The sequence below is a fragment of the Bidens hawaiensis genome, unplaced genomic scaffold (assembly GCF_021521415.1).
Source record: "Bidens hawaiensis isolate Kalapana, Puna unplaced genomic scaffold, B.hawaiensis_p1.1 tig00058713_1, whole genome shotgun sequence".
NCBI lineage: Eukaryota > Viridiplantae > Streptophyta > Magnoliopsida > Asterales > Asteraceae > Bidens > Bidens hawaiensis.
The window spans coordinates 71,998-88,333 of NW_027500562.1; the positions used below are offsets into that span (position 1 = coordinate 71,998).

The following is a 16,336-nucleotide window of genomic DNA, read 5'->3' on the forward strand; positions in this document are numbered from 1 at the left end:
GGCGATTGGAAGACTTGGCCATCTATGTATTCTACGTTTTATTTTCTTTGTTTGGAGTCATGTATTGTAGTACAACTTCATACCATTAAATTAAACAGATGGGCTCTCATTTTTGTACCATCTCCTATGTAGCTTTAATACATAATCAATTTTATAAATATATGTTTTTTTAACGTCAAAGTTACAATACTTTTGATACTCTTGTACTCACAACAAGTACGCCCGTTGTTTGGGTTAGAATCCAGGATCTCCCGCTAAGAGACAAGAACTTTTGTCAAGTGAGTTAACCCCACGTCGACATAATACTCCTAACGCTTACAAAACTCCTATTTAAACACGGTCTGTCGGTGTTTGTGGGCTCACCGGACAAGTTGGCAACCCTATAAATATGTGAAAGAAGGTATTTGGTTCCAGTGGCTGGTTTATACAAAAGCAAGGGTTGTAGATGTATAATGGGCATTTAATATGGTTAAGTTATTCTATAAAGTGAGACAAAAATGAGAATGATTTGTAGTTATGAAAAAAAACTCAAAAAAATAATGAAAAATTAATAAAAAAATCATAACTTAAAATTTAATAAAAAAACAAAAAATGTAAAAACACAAAAATGTTTATACCTTCTTCCTCATTCAAAAAAAAAACCTCGAAAAAGACACAATGTTAAGGGAAAAAGATCATTGTGTTTTTGTTTATTTTCGTCATTGATTGTGTTTTTTTCTTTAACATTATGTCTTTTTGTTCTTGATATTGTGCTATATTACTCAACATTGTGTTATATTTTATTCATAATTGTGTTACATTTTGCGACATATTGTGTTCTTTTTTGTTTATTATTGTGTTGTTTGTTCATTTTCGGCGTTTTTTTTGGAACGGGAATGACGAGGGGAAATATTTTGGTTTTTAAAATTTTTTCGTTTTTTACTTATATTTTGAGTTATGATTTTTTTATTTTTTTGAGTGATTTTTTGTGTGACAAAAAATCCTTCTCACACTTTTCATAGTCCCCATTGCATTTTAACTTTTTTTTTATTTAATAGAATATAAAATAATGAATCATGAAAGTGAGATGTACTTAAAAAGATGTTCTCTCTTATGCTTTGATTTACTACTATTTTTTGTTTCAAACTGCATCTTGATCTAGTTTGAATATTAGGATAGTTATTGATATTGTATTATTATTATTATTATTATTATTATTATTATTATTATTATTATTATCTTGTAATGGTTACACTTTTATAATTAAAGAGATGAATCATAGATATGATCTATTAAAAATAGGAAAAAACCTGAATTTATCACCTACTGAGTTCATGACTTAAGTATGAATATTTCCATTAAACATGACCAGAATTCTAGACCAAGAAATATGAATATGGGTAAAAAAAGATGCTGACAACATCTCAGATCTAAAGGCTTAAAGGTGGGGAAAATTCCCAAAATAGCCTCCTTTTATAGAAAGAAGTCCCAAAATAACTTTTTTTCTTTCAAAATCTTTTATAATTTGGACTGTCAAAACGCATTGGAAAAAGATAAAAATAAAGACGATATTTCGAAAGAAAGTAAGGTAAAAGACGAGATTTGGAGAAATAATGTCGGTAAAGTCCAAATTATTTGTAATCTTGGAACAAAAGTTCAAATTTTTCAAAAACTTTTTTATTCAAAAAAACCGTCTTGAGAGACTGTATTTTTATGTTCCCTACATTTTCCGTCTATATTTTCAAATTCTTGGAAAAATATATTTTTTACAATTATACCCCTGAACCACCACCACCTTGAACCACCACCATCACCGACGCCGTCGGCCGCACCACATCACCACCACCGTCACTACCACCATAGCCGCCTCCACCACCACCTTGAACCATCACCACCTTCATCACAATTATTATTATTATTACCACAGCTTTCATCCACCATGTCGCCGGCTAAACACTTCACGGCTCCGGCGAAGAAGCCGACGGTTGCACGGACATGTACTCAGCTGAGCTTGTAATCAGCCGACGGTGAAACGGCCACGTCACTGTCGTGGTTCTCAAGCGTCATCTCCGGCGGCCGTCACCGGAGGAAACAGACTGACGTCATCGGTCGAGGAATGTCGCCGGTAAGGAACGCTGACGTCATCTCCGTGGATGAAACTGAGTCAACAGAGTCGTGGAAGAACACGCCGCGGAGGACGCAGGCGGTCCGGCGTGGCGGCAGTGGCGGACACGTGAGGAATAATAATAATAATAATAATATGTCTGGTTTAACGTTTTGTTTGAGTCCGTTGGTTCGTGCAAGCCCTAACAAGCTCAGATGATTACATGTCTGTGCAACCGTCGGCTTCTTCGCCGGAGCCGTGAAGTGTTTAGCCGGCGACATGGTGGATGAAAGGTGTGGTAATAATAATAATAATTGTGATGGAGGTGGTGATGGTTCAAGGTGGCAGTGGAGGCGGCTATGGTGGTAGTGACGGTGGTGGTGGTGAGGTGGGGCCGATGGCGTCGGTGATGGTGGTGGTTCAAGGTGGTGATGGTGATTAAGGGGTATAATTGTCAAATATATAATTTTTCAAGAACTTGAAAATTTGGACGGGAAATGTTGGAAACATAAAAAAACAATCTCTCGAGACGGTTTTTTGAGTAAAAAAGTTTCTGAAAAATTTGGACTTTTGCTCCAAGATTACAAATAATTTGGACTTTACCGACATTATTTCCCCAAATCTATTCTTTTACCTGACTTTCTTTCGAAATCTCGTCTTTATTTTTATCTTTTCCCAATGCCTCTTGACAGTCCAAATTATAAAAGATTTTGAGGAAAAAGGGGCTATTTTGGGACTTTTCTCTCTAAAATAAACTATTTTGGGAATTTTTCTCTTAAAAGATGTCCAGCTTTAATAAAGTTGGTATAATTTATAACTGAATCATTAATTTTACAAGTAATTCAAAAAGCCATACAACTATAGGTGTTTGCCATTCATGACACATTTCAATAATAGTTTTTTTTTTAAGGGGTGAGCTAAATACACCATTTAAATTTCATTTTACACCGCTAATTATTAAATAATGATTGTGTTTAATTTTTTCTTTCTCTTTTTAATGATTATGTAATGATTTTGTGTGACACCCATTGTAATGATTACGTTTTATTTTTCTTTGTTTAATTTTTTCTTTTTCTTTTTTTTTCTTTATATTATTACTAATTACTAATTACTATTTCTTTATTAAACTAATTACAATTTTATTTTTATTTTATATTTTATTATACTATTATTACTTATATATAAACAAGATATATAATTAAATAAATAAAAGACAAATAAATAAGATATACAATTAATCTATAACTTTATATACAGGAGGTTTCCATATCCAATCTTTATATAGTTGTTGACGTGATTGATATATTTGTTCCCACTCAGATGCGGCAGTTTGTCTGTTTAGTGTCCATAACTTTTGTGTGACACCCATTGGAAACTCGCCTTGCATTTTCACCGCTACATAATGATTTGAATGCACCAGTGCCATTGTAATGATTCTTTTTTCTGGGAACTGGTCAGGTCCTCTCCAAAGCGGAAATATTGTCGAGCTACTATTATTATCTTTACTAATGAAATGAAAAATGACGTTAAACCTGTTTGCAATCAAATACCCCGTCTCTGGCATAATCATCCAGTATTGTGTTGGTGCAAAACCTTTACCAAACCAGTTCAAGGATGAGAACACAGCATTGTATTCGTCCACCGTATTGTTTTTGTCGTTGAAAGCGAGTCTGTAAAGTTGTTCATACTGCACCATCTCCTCAATTAGGGACCTTCGGATTGATGCCCAATCATTTTGGTGGTACCCGAGAGCAACAGCTGTAGCCCGAAACCCACAATTTCCATCACCGTCGACGTTTTCTATATCCTCCACATACGGTTGAAATATTTCTGGAATTTCACCAATATAAGTGCGATAGTCTATTGATTTTTGACATGTAACACTATGCTGGCTCAACCCCATGAAATCATATTCTGTTACCCTTGCAGTGTTGGTGAAATACGTCTGTTCAGCAGTATTCTGGTTAAACCCGAATAAATCATCTATTACACTTGAAGTGCTTCCAAAATACGTTTGTTCACCAGTATTCACGTATGCACTATTGTAAGTTGGATGATCATCATAGTTCCCGTAAAAACCAAGTGTTTCGTAGTTCCCCCATCCACTGTTGTAACCGGGAGAATTGTCATGGTCCCTTAATGAATTGTGCCTTGTAAGCTCTTGGGCATAATCACGTTCTACGGGTTGCACATATGAACTATGCCTCGGAGGCATATGGGAGTCGGTTCGCTGAAGGGGAGGTTTATCAGTTGTAAATCTGCAAGACTGTTGACGAACGGGATCGTCATGCCTTTTTTGTTGCGTTTTCTTCAAACTCGGTCGTCCACGAGTATTCCTTTGGACACGAGGTTCCCGAATGTCGATTTTACCTAAAACGAATTTTGTATAATGATTATTTTATAATATACGTGTTAAATTTCAAGTAATAAAATATATAATAATTTTGTACCTGGAGTGAATATATCCTTGAGCTTTCTTATCCAACTTCTCTTTCCATCTTTGGACAACCTGTTGAAACTTTCCTTAAAACTTTGTAGTTCATCATCACAATCAACATCATCATCTTGCATAGAAGTTAAAGGTGAAACATCTAGCTTCCTCTAAAAAACATCAATCCTATCTAAAGGAATATATTGACCTGCATTTAAAGTAAATAAGTATTAATTTTAAAATGAACAACTTTAAAAAATCAATCCGATGTAGATGAAGATACTTACCTGAACTTATAAACATTGAAAGTTCACAAGCACATGGCAACCCTTTACAGGTGCGAAGTCGACAATCACAATCTACCCGATCCTCGTTCAACCGTTTACACTCTTTTTTAAGTAATTCGAGAGCTTCAATTGAAACAAAGCCATGCAATAGCTTGAAACATTGTAGGTCATGCTGGTGAATCTTCTGAATTCTGCTAGTTCCTAAGCTTGCTTTGATTATTGTATGTTGTGACTTCACAATTTGGTCAACACAAGTTACAAATTTAACGAAGCTAGAATTTGAAGTTTCCAAGAATTTCTTTAGCTTCGCATGCGCACTTTCGACTCGATTGGTTGTGTTTTCTCCAAAGTTTAGATGTTGATCAATCCAGAGAGACACAAACATTTTCTTGTATTCCTTCAACCAATTTTTATTTACATAATCTGAAACACCTGAAATGAAATAAACTTGTATGAGAAATATAAAATAACATCGCAACATACATATACATATATATATATATATATATATATATATTAAATGTGGAAATATAGAAAACATACGTGGAAATTTTATCAGAAATGACTCAAGTATCTGGTAATTTTCCGTGTAAGATTCCAACGTTGCAGAATCTACCAGTGACTTCCACAACGAACTAAATTTATCCCAATCACCTCTTGACCTAACAAAGTTCCTACATCTTCTGAATATATTCTGCTCAATGTGCCATCTACAAAGCAATTGAGCAGCATCTGGAAAAACTTCTTTGCATGCATTTACCAGAGCCAATTCCCTATCTGTAACTATAACACGTGGGAGCATACACTTGTCTAGAGTCAACTTTAGACAATTTAAGACCCATGTATAGTTAACTGTCTTTTCATTATGCATGAAGGCAAAAGCTATGGAAAACGTGTTGTTGGTTGAAGTTACACCAACAATCTGAACAAAAGGCATGTTATACTTGTTCGTTTTGTAAGTTGAATCGATAATCAATATATGTGGAAATGCACGCCAAATGTCAAATGATGTTGGATGAACGAAGAATATATTTTCCAACTCATTCAAACCGGTTGTAGTAAATTCATAGACGTAATTATTATCATGCAAAAAGGATAGGAGAACCTGCATTGGAGATTTGCCTTCTTGCTCGATCAAGCGAATCTTATTTCTTTCGTTGTAAATAGTCTTGATTGTGGATACATTACTTAAATTCCGCTCCTTAAGTAATGATAAAATGTCATGTGGCGCAACATTCATCTTTGTCAAATATGCAACCCAACTACGTTCATCATCGGTAAGTCTCCTTGCATATGCATGACCCTCCATATACTGTGAACGTTGATGGTTATGTCCATCGCAAATCACCGTTAAGGTCCACGCATCATACTCATCCGAATATCTTCCTTCTAATTCGAATGGGCAAGGTAGTGATTACATCGAAACAGAAGGCAAGCAGACAACAAGTTGCGCCGCTATGTCTTTTTGAATTGTAAAACTCAATCTTTTAAAAACCACGTTCGCTGATCTAACTTACTAATCTGCATGATAGTGTGGGCTAGTGAGGTCTTTCTGAGTGAAATTTTTTTCTTATTGACAAAGATTTAACACCAAGAGAATATTTTGGTTGACCACATTTGAATGTTATTAGGTCACGTTTTTGAGTTTTGAAAGATTAAATCGTGTTTTTGAGTGGATTGGTTAAACGAACACACAATACCTCAATATACCAACAAAATGAGGGGCCAAAGGATTAAAAAAATGTTCAAAAAATGGCTATATAGCGAGGTCGAATTTCAGATCCCAAATCGGTTTATGCCAAACCAGTTTCAACGGATATAAAACCAAACCTATTTCAAACTGACGAATCAGATCAGTTTGAGAATTTCAAACCGGTTTCGGATCTCAAAAAAAATTATTTTTTGTTTATTATTATTAATATTATTATTTTTTTTAACTTCTAACACCCAAACAAAAATTAGCATTAGCAAGGTGTGGCCGTAGAGGTGCACGAAGTACCTGGTTCTGGACCCGACCCACATACTCGACTCGGAACCGGTTTCTACCCATACCCGACCTGGTATTAGATTTCTTTCCGAAGCCGTACCCGGAACCGGAAATACCTGGTCAAAACCTGATGACCCTACCCGAAGCCCCAAAAAAACCTGAAAACCCCGTTTAAATACCCGACTATGAACCGGTTCCGGTAAAACGATTTCTGCACCTCTACGGTGTGGGACTGTGGTCTGCTACTTTTCAGCCCACACAATCAGCCCATTATTTATTTTTCTCAACCCAAACAAACAGTCAGCCCAAATTATTTAATTTACTTCACCCGTTATCTGTTTTTATACCAAGTTACCAACTCCATAAACAAAACTTAAAAGCTTTATGGTATTATTTTTTTTTCATGTACAGATTCATGCTTCAAGTGTCTTCTCATACTCCTCCAACAGATTTAAAGAGTTCTTTAAAGTCTCCCCTACCAAATCCTCCACAACCCGCTTTCTGGTTCTCGGCCCCTTCATCGTCTTTCTTGACACACCCGACTCTCTGAATTATCTCCATGAACAAGGTTGGCCTGCTCAAATAATTTGCATACAATACCATATTACAATTTCTTGCTAGCAAGTGTGTTCTGAAAGTGATCATAATTCAACAATATTTGATAGTTTATGGTTCGGTTTGGCCGGTTTAAATAAAAATTTTGGGCCAAATCGCTAAGTACGAATTTTAAAAATTAATATTATATTAAACTTTAAAATATTTAGTACAGTGTAACTTTAAATTCATAAAAAGTTAAATAATAAATATTTTAAAAGACTGGTTTCAAGTTAAGGTTGTTCAAAAAGCTCGCTCGAAATCAGCTTGCTTTAAATTAGCTGAGCCGGATCTTGAAAAATACGTCTAAATTTCCCAAAAATTTCTTATTTTAAAAATTTTAAGATCAAAAAATTAAATGAGTTAGACGAACCAGCTCAAGATTTCTATGAGCCACCTCTGGCTCATCTTTCCAGCTCGTTGAAACAATTGAGCCGCCTCTTTCGTAGTTGTAGATAACGACTATAGCGGTCGCTATAGCACGCTAAGCAGCGAAGCAACAATTCCCTCAATATGATGTTTAGCATCTTATAAGTGTAAAATAGTGACTCCTAATTTTTTTTCTTTTTTTAATCTCGAGCGTTTTTAGGCTTTTTTTTTCCGACCAAACTCCATCAATTCCACCGTAAAAAAAAGTTTTGTGAATGAAATCGCTATTTATTTTAAAAAAATGCTAGTAGTTTATCGCTATATACTGCGTAGCAATCGTTGTTTACCGCTATTCGCTACATAGCATATAGGTAGCTTGTCACTTGTCCACTATGGCTCACTTAACTTAGAGCTCGAGCTCAAGCCCAACCTGGCTTAACTCATCTATAGCTTGAAACCACCAACTCCACTGTGCTTCCTCATCTCTCACATTGTTCGGAATATGTCATCACTGGCCAGTGCCAAATGCTGCACTCCTGCGCCTTCGTTGTGTTCCAGATACGTCTGGATTTGACTCTTTCGCTTTGTCCCGTACATGGGTTCGCTTATTGGAAGCATTATTGTTTCGTTGTTGTATGCTAAAACGACGGAGTTGAGTCCGCTGTTGGTGGTCCCGACGTCGTCGGCTGTGAATTCGGCAAACTCGTGGAATCTGGTGAAGGATTTTACGTAGTCGATGGCTGGAACGAGGTTCGGGACGTTCCCGACGGCGTGGTCAAGGCGGCAGATGCCTTAATCAAGGTGTTGAAACCGGGGCAAAAAGGTTAAAGTAGAATCAATATTGGGATTCGTGTAGCTGACGAATCGCAGAACGACGTCTCCATAAAGTTTTACCTCGGACAACGTGACTTTGTTGTGTCCGAGGATTACTGGTGGAGACGAGGGTCTGGTACCGTGGGCCATGCTGACCGAAAAGGTGGTTTTGGCGTTTTCAACTTCGATGGCGATTGTGCAGACCGCGAGGCCGTGGGAGGCGGTGAAGCTGTGGCATTCGGTGTGTGAAAACAATGAAGCAGTGGCAGTGGTGGTGGAAATGAAAGGGAAGGGGCGGTGAAGAGGAGGTAGAGTTGGCCAGAGCGGAGAAGGTAGGAGGTGTCTTTCCGGTGGAACGGTCGGATTTTTCGACAATGGGCATGCCGAGGCCAGAGGAGAAAGCGGTGGGTGGTGTTGTTGGCGTCGGAGCACCAAAACTCCACATGGTGGAACCTTTTGACCACGAATTTGTTGGACATCAGGTTTTTACAGATGATTCTTGAAGCCAACTAGCTTGAAGGCGGTTTCGGTTTGTTCTTCGGCGGTTGCGGCCACAGTGTTTCCATCAGTGAGCTCAGCTTCTGATCTCATTTTCGATGGCGATTGTGCAGACCGCGAGGCCGTGGGAGGCGGTGAAGCTGTGGCATTCGGTGTGTGAAAACAATGAAGCAGTGGCAGTGGTGGTGGAAATGAAAGGGAAGGGGCGGTGAAGAGGAGGTAGAGTTGGCCAGAGCGGAGAAGGTAGGAGGTGTCTTTCCGGTGGAACGGTCGGATTTTTCGACAATGGGCATGCCGAGGCCAGAGGAGAAAGCGGTGGGCGGTGTTGTTGGCGTCGGAGCACCAAAACTCCACATGGTGGAACCTTTTGACCACGAATTTGTTGGACATCAGGTTTTTACAGATGATTCTTGAAGCCAACTAGCTTGAAGGCGGTTTCGGTTTGTTCTTCGGCGGTTGCGGCCACAGTGTTTCCATCAGTGAGCTTAGCTTCTGATCTCATTTTCTGTTTTGGTTTGTTTTTGTTAAATGCAGCAGTTGTAAATATGGATCATAAATATAGTTATAGTTAATTAAAAACTTTGGTAAACAAAAATATGACCCATGGATCTCAAAGCATGATTTCAACCAAAAAAAAAACAAAAATCAATCATATCAAATCACAAAGCATGAATTCCATGAAAAATCTTCCAGGCTCGGCTTGGTTCGTTCGCACCCCAGGTTACAGGGTCGACAAACGTGTAAACTCTAAAAAGGGCCGAACAAAAATTTGGCATTACCATAAAATCTATGTAATTTACTCAAAAGTGATAAAAGAAAAACTTCACCTAATAAGACAGGCCAAAGCACAAGTACAATGTTATTTTATGACATTGACTATGGTCTATGTATACTTCAAGCATGTCTACTCAAATAGTCCTAATCTATTCCTAAAACAAAAACAATGTACAACTTGCAATGCACATGCACAAGTCAAAGGTAGTCAGTTCGTGAACAAGGGTACCACCAAAATAGCGTAAGATAAAACATTCCGGACCTTCATCATCACCTGGATCCGAAAATACTGCAGTTCCTAAGCAACCGAAAAAATAATAACATTTACATTAATGAAAAACAATAATACAAAAGAAGAAATTGCCTTACTAGCTATATTCACGACAGCAGTCCTTTAATCTATCAAGATCCCGTTCGTTGACCATGTACGCATCGATAGGGCTGATCCGACCCTTTAAAGTCAACCATTGACTTGCAATAAAGTCAATTCTTTTCAGCTGTAGCAAATGGTTAAAAGAAACAAGATTTTGTGACATTCAACAATTCAAGAAACAGATAAAACATAGTTTTACTTTTAAAGACAGATTTGACTTCAAAAGGTCAAACTTTTAAAGATAGTTTCTTGAACATTTTATAAGGATACAGCTGCTGTTCTTATACGCAGGTTTCTGCCCGAAACCGTTTGATCCTGATTTGTAGAAGCTAACTGGTGATCAAGAAGCTCTTCTTCTATAATATCAACTTTACTTGCTAGAATTGATATGTATTTATAAAGATTTATTGAATTTATTTCGCCTTGTTGAAGTTGAGCCAATAATCTTGAAATTATGTCCCATAATGCATTTCTGGCTTCCATGTCATCCGAAGCAAAAGGGATAGTATCCAAAAGACCGTGCAAGAAATCCAAATCTGCAATGCATCTGAAGTGTTATTGTTTAATTTAATATAAGTATGGAAATACCAACCATGTGGCAAAAAAAAAATTTTAATTTCAGATGTTGGGATTAAATTAACCGAACTAATTACCTTCATTTATCTCTAAAATCAAATCTTCAGAGTCGGTTAAAAGATTGGCAATCAACACAGCAGCGGTAACACATGACGTGGCCACCTGTTTTGCCAAAACAAAAAAAATAAATAAATAAAAAAACAGTAAACATTAAAATTAAAACATGGGTCTATGAATACCATTAAAATTAATACAATTCGCCTTTTTTTCACTGTGATATTGCTGTCATTTATTTTTTTAGTTAGTCGTTTGTACAATTTTCTTAAGATCATCTTTTAAGCGATACTCAATCCTCTAAACACATTTAGGCTTGTAAATGAACCGAGCATGTTTGTTTCATTCGCTTAGCTTTAAAAGAACAAAGGATCGAATGCTAACAATTAAACGAACAGGTTTTCTTGTTCGTTTGCGTTTGTGAAGAAAATAAACATGTCCGCCTTCATTTATGCTCGCTCGTTAATAGTACTAAAGAATGGTTCATGAACGTAAATGGACGAACATCACTAAACATAGATGAATGGACATACCAAGCTCAAACCAATTAGAAGAAATGTGAAGAACAATTTCTTGGCCTAAAAAGTTTTTAAAACTAAACTAAGTTGTAGTGGGCCAAAAAAACTTCAATGTATATTAATCTAAACACAAATGAACTTGAACAAACATAAACTAACGAATGTAAATGAACGAACATTAACAAACTTAAATAAACGAACATTTACGAGCATAAATGAATGGACGAGAAATGTGTTCATGTTTGTTTGTGTAACTAAATGAACAAAACTTTATGTTCATTTTCGTTAAATAAACGAAACTCCAGTCAAACGGTTCACAAAGGTTTACTGAACGTTTGGATGGTTTACAAGCCTATATGGTTTTGACTTTTAAGTAACAGACGACCAAATTCTTAACAATAACTCTATAAGTCGCTAACTGGATCTGATAATAACCACATGGAAAAAAGTTTAATATAAATAAACAAAATTATATAACAATATTACATACCTCAATTTTATCAGTAAGTTTTATCAGAGTGCCAAGTAGATTAAAAAGTTTCTTGCTTGAACAAAGTTCTTGAGAACAACCGTCAACTACAGTTAGGGCTTCAATAGCCCGAAGAACCATATCAAGAACCGAGTACCTAATAAAGAATAAAACTTGTATCAAAAAATGTAACCACTAATAATAATTGAGACGTCAGCATTAAATAAGTCAACACGGTGTACCTTTCGGGTGATCGTTCATCTCCTTCAATTTTACTAATCTCAAAAGCCAAAAGATTTATTAAAATACTTGGAAGCCCTAATTTCACTAATTGTGGGAGAATAAGCGTTTTTACTTCATCTTCACTTTCTGATATTGCTAACAGAAAACCTACACTCTTTAAAACATGTAATTCGTCTTATCTAAAATATTCGCAAAAAATAAATTAAAAATAATATTGTTTGCTACCTTTTCAATAAGTTGTGGGTTCAATGTGTTTTCCACGATCCATAATACACGTGATAGAATATTTTCAGGCTGCAACACGTGGGCCCAACTTACACCTTCGCTTCCTTGGAGGCATAAAGTTAACAACCTAATGGAAAATTGTATATCAATATAACATTATAATCAATAGTGAAATTATGATCTTTTAGCAAGATGCTACCTAAATTCTTCACATAAGCAGGGCGTGTCGTCTACAAATAATTGATCCACAATTATTTCAATTAATCCTTTTACGGTGGCAATCTGTTTTCGTGACACTTCATGGCAAGCAAGGTTCCCGATAATACCAAGGCTAATTTCCTGCAACGAACCATAACAGGTGTGAAATAGTATAAGTGTATGATTAGTTTATTACATTATAATGGAAATGTAACATACCATGACACGAGGTGACTGTGAAACCATTAGTGTAGCCAAAATAACTTCAAGAATCAAATTTTGAACCTGCATGTGAGTTTTTAACCAACTGATTATATAAGTATAACTAGGGGTGTGCATGAAACCAAAAAAACGAACCGAAACAAAAAAAAGAAAAAAACAGATGGTTCATTTTTATGTTTTTGTAAAACCAAACTTATGCTTTGTTTTTGGTTTTGCGTGTAATAAAAGCCAAAAAAACTTAACCGAGTTTATAGGTTTTCATTTTTTTTAGAGTAATTTATAAGAACTTAATAAATATGTACCTCCAAAATTTTAGCCCAAATGTAGAATAATCAGTCAGTTATTTCTTAACAAAATCATTTAGTCCCAAAATCAATATTTTAAGCCAAATATTTTTCTTTCAGCACAAAACTACTAAGCTCAAATGACAAATCCGAAACCAAACTGAAATCCAAACTGTTTTCAAATTTTCAGAAACCAGGTTTCGGTTTTTCGTCAGTTTTAGCCCAAAACCAACCCAAACCGAACCGCGCAGACCCCTAATACTATTTCAGAATGTTACCATGAATTCAGCATGGGTTCTGCTTGTTGCCAGATCCCATAACACGCATCCGTATTCTTCCCAACAAACATCTCCAACCGAAGGACTCGCATTCTTTTCTTGATCATTAGTGCTAGTGGCGCTCATGGCAGGTGGTAGAAGCTTTCTTATTAATGATATAATGTAACTAGGGTCAACTGTTGTTGAGATGTCAAATAGCTGCATCACATAATAATATTATTGCAGTAGTTTATTTAGTGTGTAATGAAACTTTATATCAATCAAGATTATGATTATAATTATAATAAAGATGTTATTTTTGCACCAAATTAAATGGAGAAAAAAGTGGGTTACCTCGTCGGGTGGAGCAGGAGGGTTTTGGGCTGGTTGTTCGAATTCAATTTCTTCTTCTTCTTCGGAGATTGATTCTGATTGAATCGACATTTTTAGGGTTTTAGGGTTTGGGGTTAATTTCTTGCAGCTTATTATTATTATTATTACTATTTTCTTTCTGTTTGGAGTAGTGATGAAGCTTGGAAATGTGTAGTCCATGTTTTTAAAAAAAATATATAGAATAAATAGCAAACTAGTTTCACATTTATTTGTAACTTCATGGCGGGAGCGTAAAACTGTACCAAGCTGATGTAAAAGTGTTGAACCATGTACGCATAACGTAAAAAATAGACAATGATAAGTAAGTCGACCTAGGACCCATGCTTCGCGACGGGGCATTAAAATGGGAAAAAAAAAGTAGGCGTAAAAAGATGAACCGCACACACGTTGCGACGCGTTAACTCGTCAAATTTAGAGTGAAACATAAAACGAAAATTTGTTAAACATGAAAAGAATATGGGACCAAAATCGAAAGTAAAGTTGTTGGGATTAAATTGGAAATGATGTAAAAGTAGTGGGTTAAAACTTAAAAGTAAAAAGATTAAAGAAAAAAAAATATTAAAAGAAAAAACGAAAAAGGAAGTGCAACCCACTAAAGCCCAAGGTACAAAACATGTTGCATATTTAAGCTGCTAATTGTGTATATACATGTACAATTTATTTTTAAAAAAATTAATAATTATAGAAAGATTCATTTTTTTAACGTAAAAAACCCCGGACACTCAGATTACCCTAGTAATAGATTACCCTTTTGAATAACAGAATGTGATGATCCGACCCAAATTATTAAACAGATTGCATATGGGCATCTATGTATCTATTATGAACTGTTGAAACCGAACAAATAGTTTAAATCGAAGCAAGTCAACCGGTTTGGTCAATTTGAGATCTAAACAACTTGGTTTACGATTCGGTTTGGATGGTTTAACCGTAGTAAGATCTAATTTTTAAAACCAAACAGTACCCATTCCTACTATAATTAAATTGTTTTCAAGTAGGGTTCTTCAAAGACATAACAGTCACCTTGAGTTAGGTTTGAAGATAACTTTTAAAACCTTTCACTTTATAAAGATAAAGACATTTCACTTTAAAAAGATAAAGACACTTGAATCATTTATGAAGAGTTTTGCTTTTAGTCATAAATCATTTGAATCATTGAATGTGCATAACAAGTTAAGAATATAATATGGTTAAACATCAATTTGCAAAGACAAGGAGACCAACAAGTTTCACTTTTCAGCAAAGTAATGAAAACAAATCCAAAACAAGGCATTGCATTGCATTCTTTCATTTGTTTAGTAGCAAAACAAATATATTAAAAAAAAAACAATAAAATGTACAACTGGGATCACAACATCAAACAAATTGCAATACACCTACAAATAAGATGTAATGTCCCATAAATCACCCTCAACAAAAGTTGTACAAAAAATCTTCTGACTTCTTCAAGAAAATCACCATTTGTTCCTTCTGCACAGTAAAAAAATGATTTCCACTTCTTTTACTGAAAAAAAGTAAAAAAAAAGTTAATAATGTTCAACCACTCAATCTACCCAAACGCAACCCGTTTAGCTAAACGTGCTTACCTGTGAAGCTCAGCTAGCTTGTTTTGATAACGGTTTTAAAACACCGCCAATAGCTATGTTTCCCACTCCAGCCTCCATAGCTTCCCTCTCGTCTACCTCTCGGGTTTTCTCACGATTATTATTATCGACCGCTTTAGGGGGTGGAATCAGCTGCAGCAGGGGTCAAACTATACGGTGGACCTCCAGTCAACCATCGGTGATTAAGAAGTTCAGCAGCTGTAGGCCTTTTATCAGGAACAAAATCAAGTATTGGAACAAGAAAATCAGACAAATCATTTGCATCTTGTTCACTAAACTCATATTTCTCCTTTAGCACTTTATGCAGAGGCCAAAATCGCAACCGCCTGATATGCCTTAAATCCCCGTGTCTGTTAAAGAACTCACGAGAGTAACGCCCACCTAACGCTATCTGCATAATGTTAACATAGTCATCGAATTATAATTAAAGTTACAGGAATATTATCAAATATGACTAACCTTTCGAGGCATCATTCCAAGAAGTTCCATCATTAGAGCCAAGTGATCCTGTAAATAAATTCATTAAGTTTATTAAAATAAACATGAAATTAGACTTAATTTTGGGAAATATTATGTATACCTCATCTCGGTCATAATTATCACCACTATGAGGATCAAACAAACATCACCAGTTGCAAGCTCAAAGCATATGCAAGCAAATGACCATAGATCAGCAGAGGTTGAGTATTTGGAGCCTAGTAAAACCTCGGGACACCTGTACTGTCTTGTTTGGATATCACCAGTAAACTGCTTATAAGTCCAACACGCGTTACCAAAGTCAACCAACTTGCATTTAACATCAACCTCTGCCAAAAGCCTCTGTCTTGTAGATTTGCTGCCTCGTCCACGAAGCTGGTTTCCCTGGCGGGAATTCGAATTCCTCGCTTCAGATTCATTATTGGACTCGGATTTCACAACGATGATGTGGCCTGATCGGTACCAGTTGACTCGTTATCTGCTTCAACTTCATCATTGTCTTCTTTTCCAGCACCATTTTGAGCAGCTTTCTTAGCCTTTTTTCTGATTTTCTTTTTCTGATTCTTGGTAAGATCACTATTTGTTATCTTGACTTCTTTCGAAGAAC

General features: G+C 35.9%; 2 protein-coding genes and 2 pseudogenes across 3 annotated transcripts; all 4 read right to left on the minus strand.

Annotated features, from left to right (window-relative positions):
* Positions 1 to 4,684: 4,684 nt before the first annotated feature.
* Positions 4,685 to 6,110, minus strand: LOC143602350 (protein FAR1-RELATED SEQUENCE 5-like). The gene is made up of 3 exons (XM_077079492.1): positions 5,345 to 6,110; positions 4,802 to 5,233; positions 4,685 to 4,722 (listed from the first exon to the last, which is right to left on the minus strand). Exons 1-3 carry the CDS (start codon positions 6,108 to 6,110, stop codon positions 4,685 to 4,687), a joined length of 1,236 nt encoding a protein of 411 aa, XP_076935607.1.
* Positions 6,111 to 8,195: 2,085 nt separating this feature from the next.
* On the minus strand, positions 8,196 to 9,564 carry LOC143602351 (4-hydroxyphenylpyruvate dioxygenase pseudogene; annotated as a pseudogene).
* Positions 9,565 to 10,202: 638 nt separating this feature from the next.
* On the minus strand, positions 10,203 to 13,727 carry LOC143602354 (uncharacterized). The gene is made up of 10 exons (XM_077079493.1): positions 13,610 to 13,727; positions 13,277 to 13,474; positions 12,712 to 12,777; positions 12,494 to 12,633; positions 12,295 to 12,421; positions 12,069 to 12,223; positions 11,848 to 11,983; positions 10,863 to 10,947; positions 10,480 to 10,745; positions 10,203 to 10,333 (listed from the first exon to the last, which is right to left on the minus strand). Exons 1-10 carry the CDS (start codon positions 13,697 to 13,699, stop codon positions 10,205 to 10,207), a joined length of 1,392 nt encoding a protein of 463 aa, XP_076935608.1. The 5' UTR covers positions 13,700 to 13,727; the 3' UTR covers positions 10,203 to 10,204.
* Positions 13,728 to 15,235: 1,508 nt separating this feature from the next.
* On the minus strand, positions 15,236 to 16,331 carry LOC143602352 (uncharacterized; annotated as a pseudogene). Its single transcript, XR_013147823.1, has 3 exons — positions 15,833 to 16,331; positions 15,712 to 15,759; positions 15,236 to 15,643 (listed from the first exon to the last, which is right to left on the minus strand). The product of XR_013147823.1 is annotated as an uncharacterized LOC143602352 (transcript).
* Between the last annotated feature and the right edge of the window lie 5 nt (positions 16,332 to 16,336).

Coding starts and splice junctions, on each gene's coding strand:
- LOC143602354 (XM_077079493.1), bottom strand. CDS start 13,699: ATGTCGATTCAATCAGAATCAATCTCCGAAGAAGAAGAAGAAATTGAA. Junction 12,778..13,276: donor GAACCCATGCTGAATTCATG/GTAACATTCTGA, acceptor ACTCACATGCAG/GTTCAAAATTTGATTCTTGA. Junction 12,634..12,711: donor CACAGTCACCTCGTGTCATG/GTATGTTACATT, acceptor GGTTCGTTGCAG/GAAATTAGCCTTGGTATTAT.
- LOC143602350 (XM_077079492.1), bottom strand. CDS start 6,110: ATGGAGGGTCATGCATATGCAAGGAGACTTACCGATGATGAACGTAGT. Junction 5,234..5,344: donor ATTTCTGATAAAATTTCCAC/GTATGTTTTCTA, acceptor ATTTCATTTCAG/GTGTTTCAGATTATGTAAAT. Junction 4,723..4,801: donor TTCAATGTTTATAAGTTCAG/GTAAGTATCTTC, acceptor CTTTAAATGCAG/GTCAATATATTCCTTTAGAT.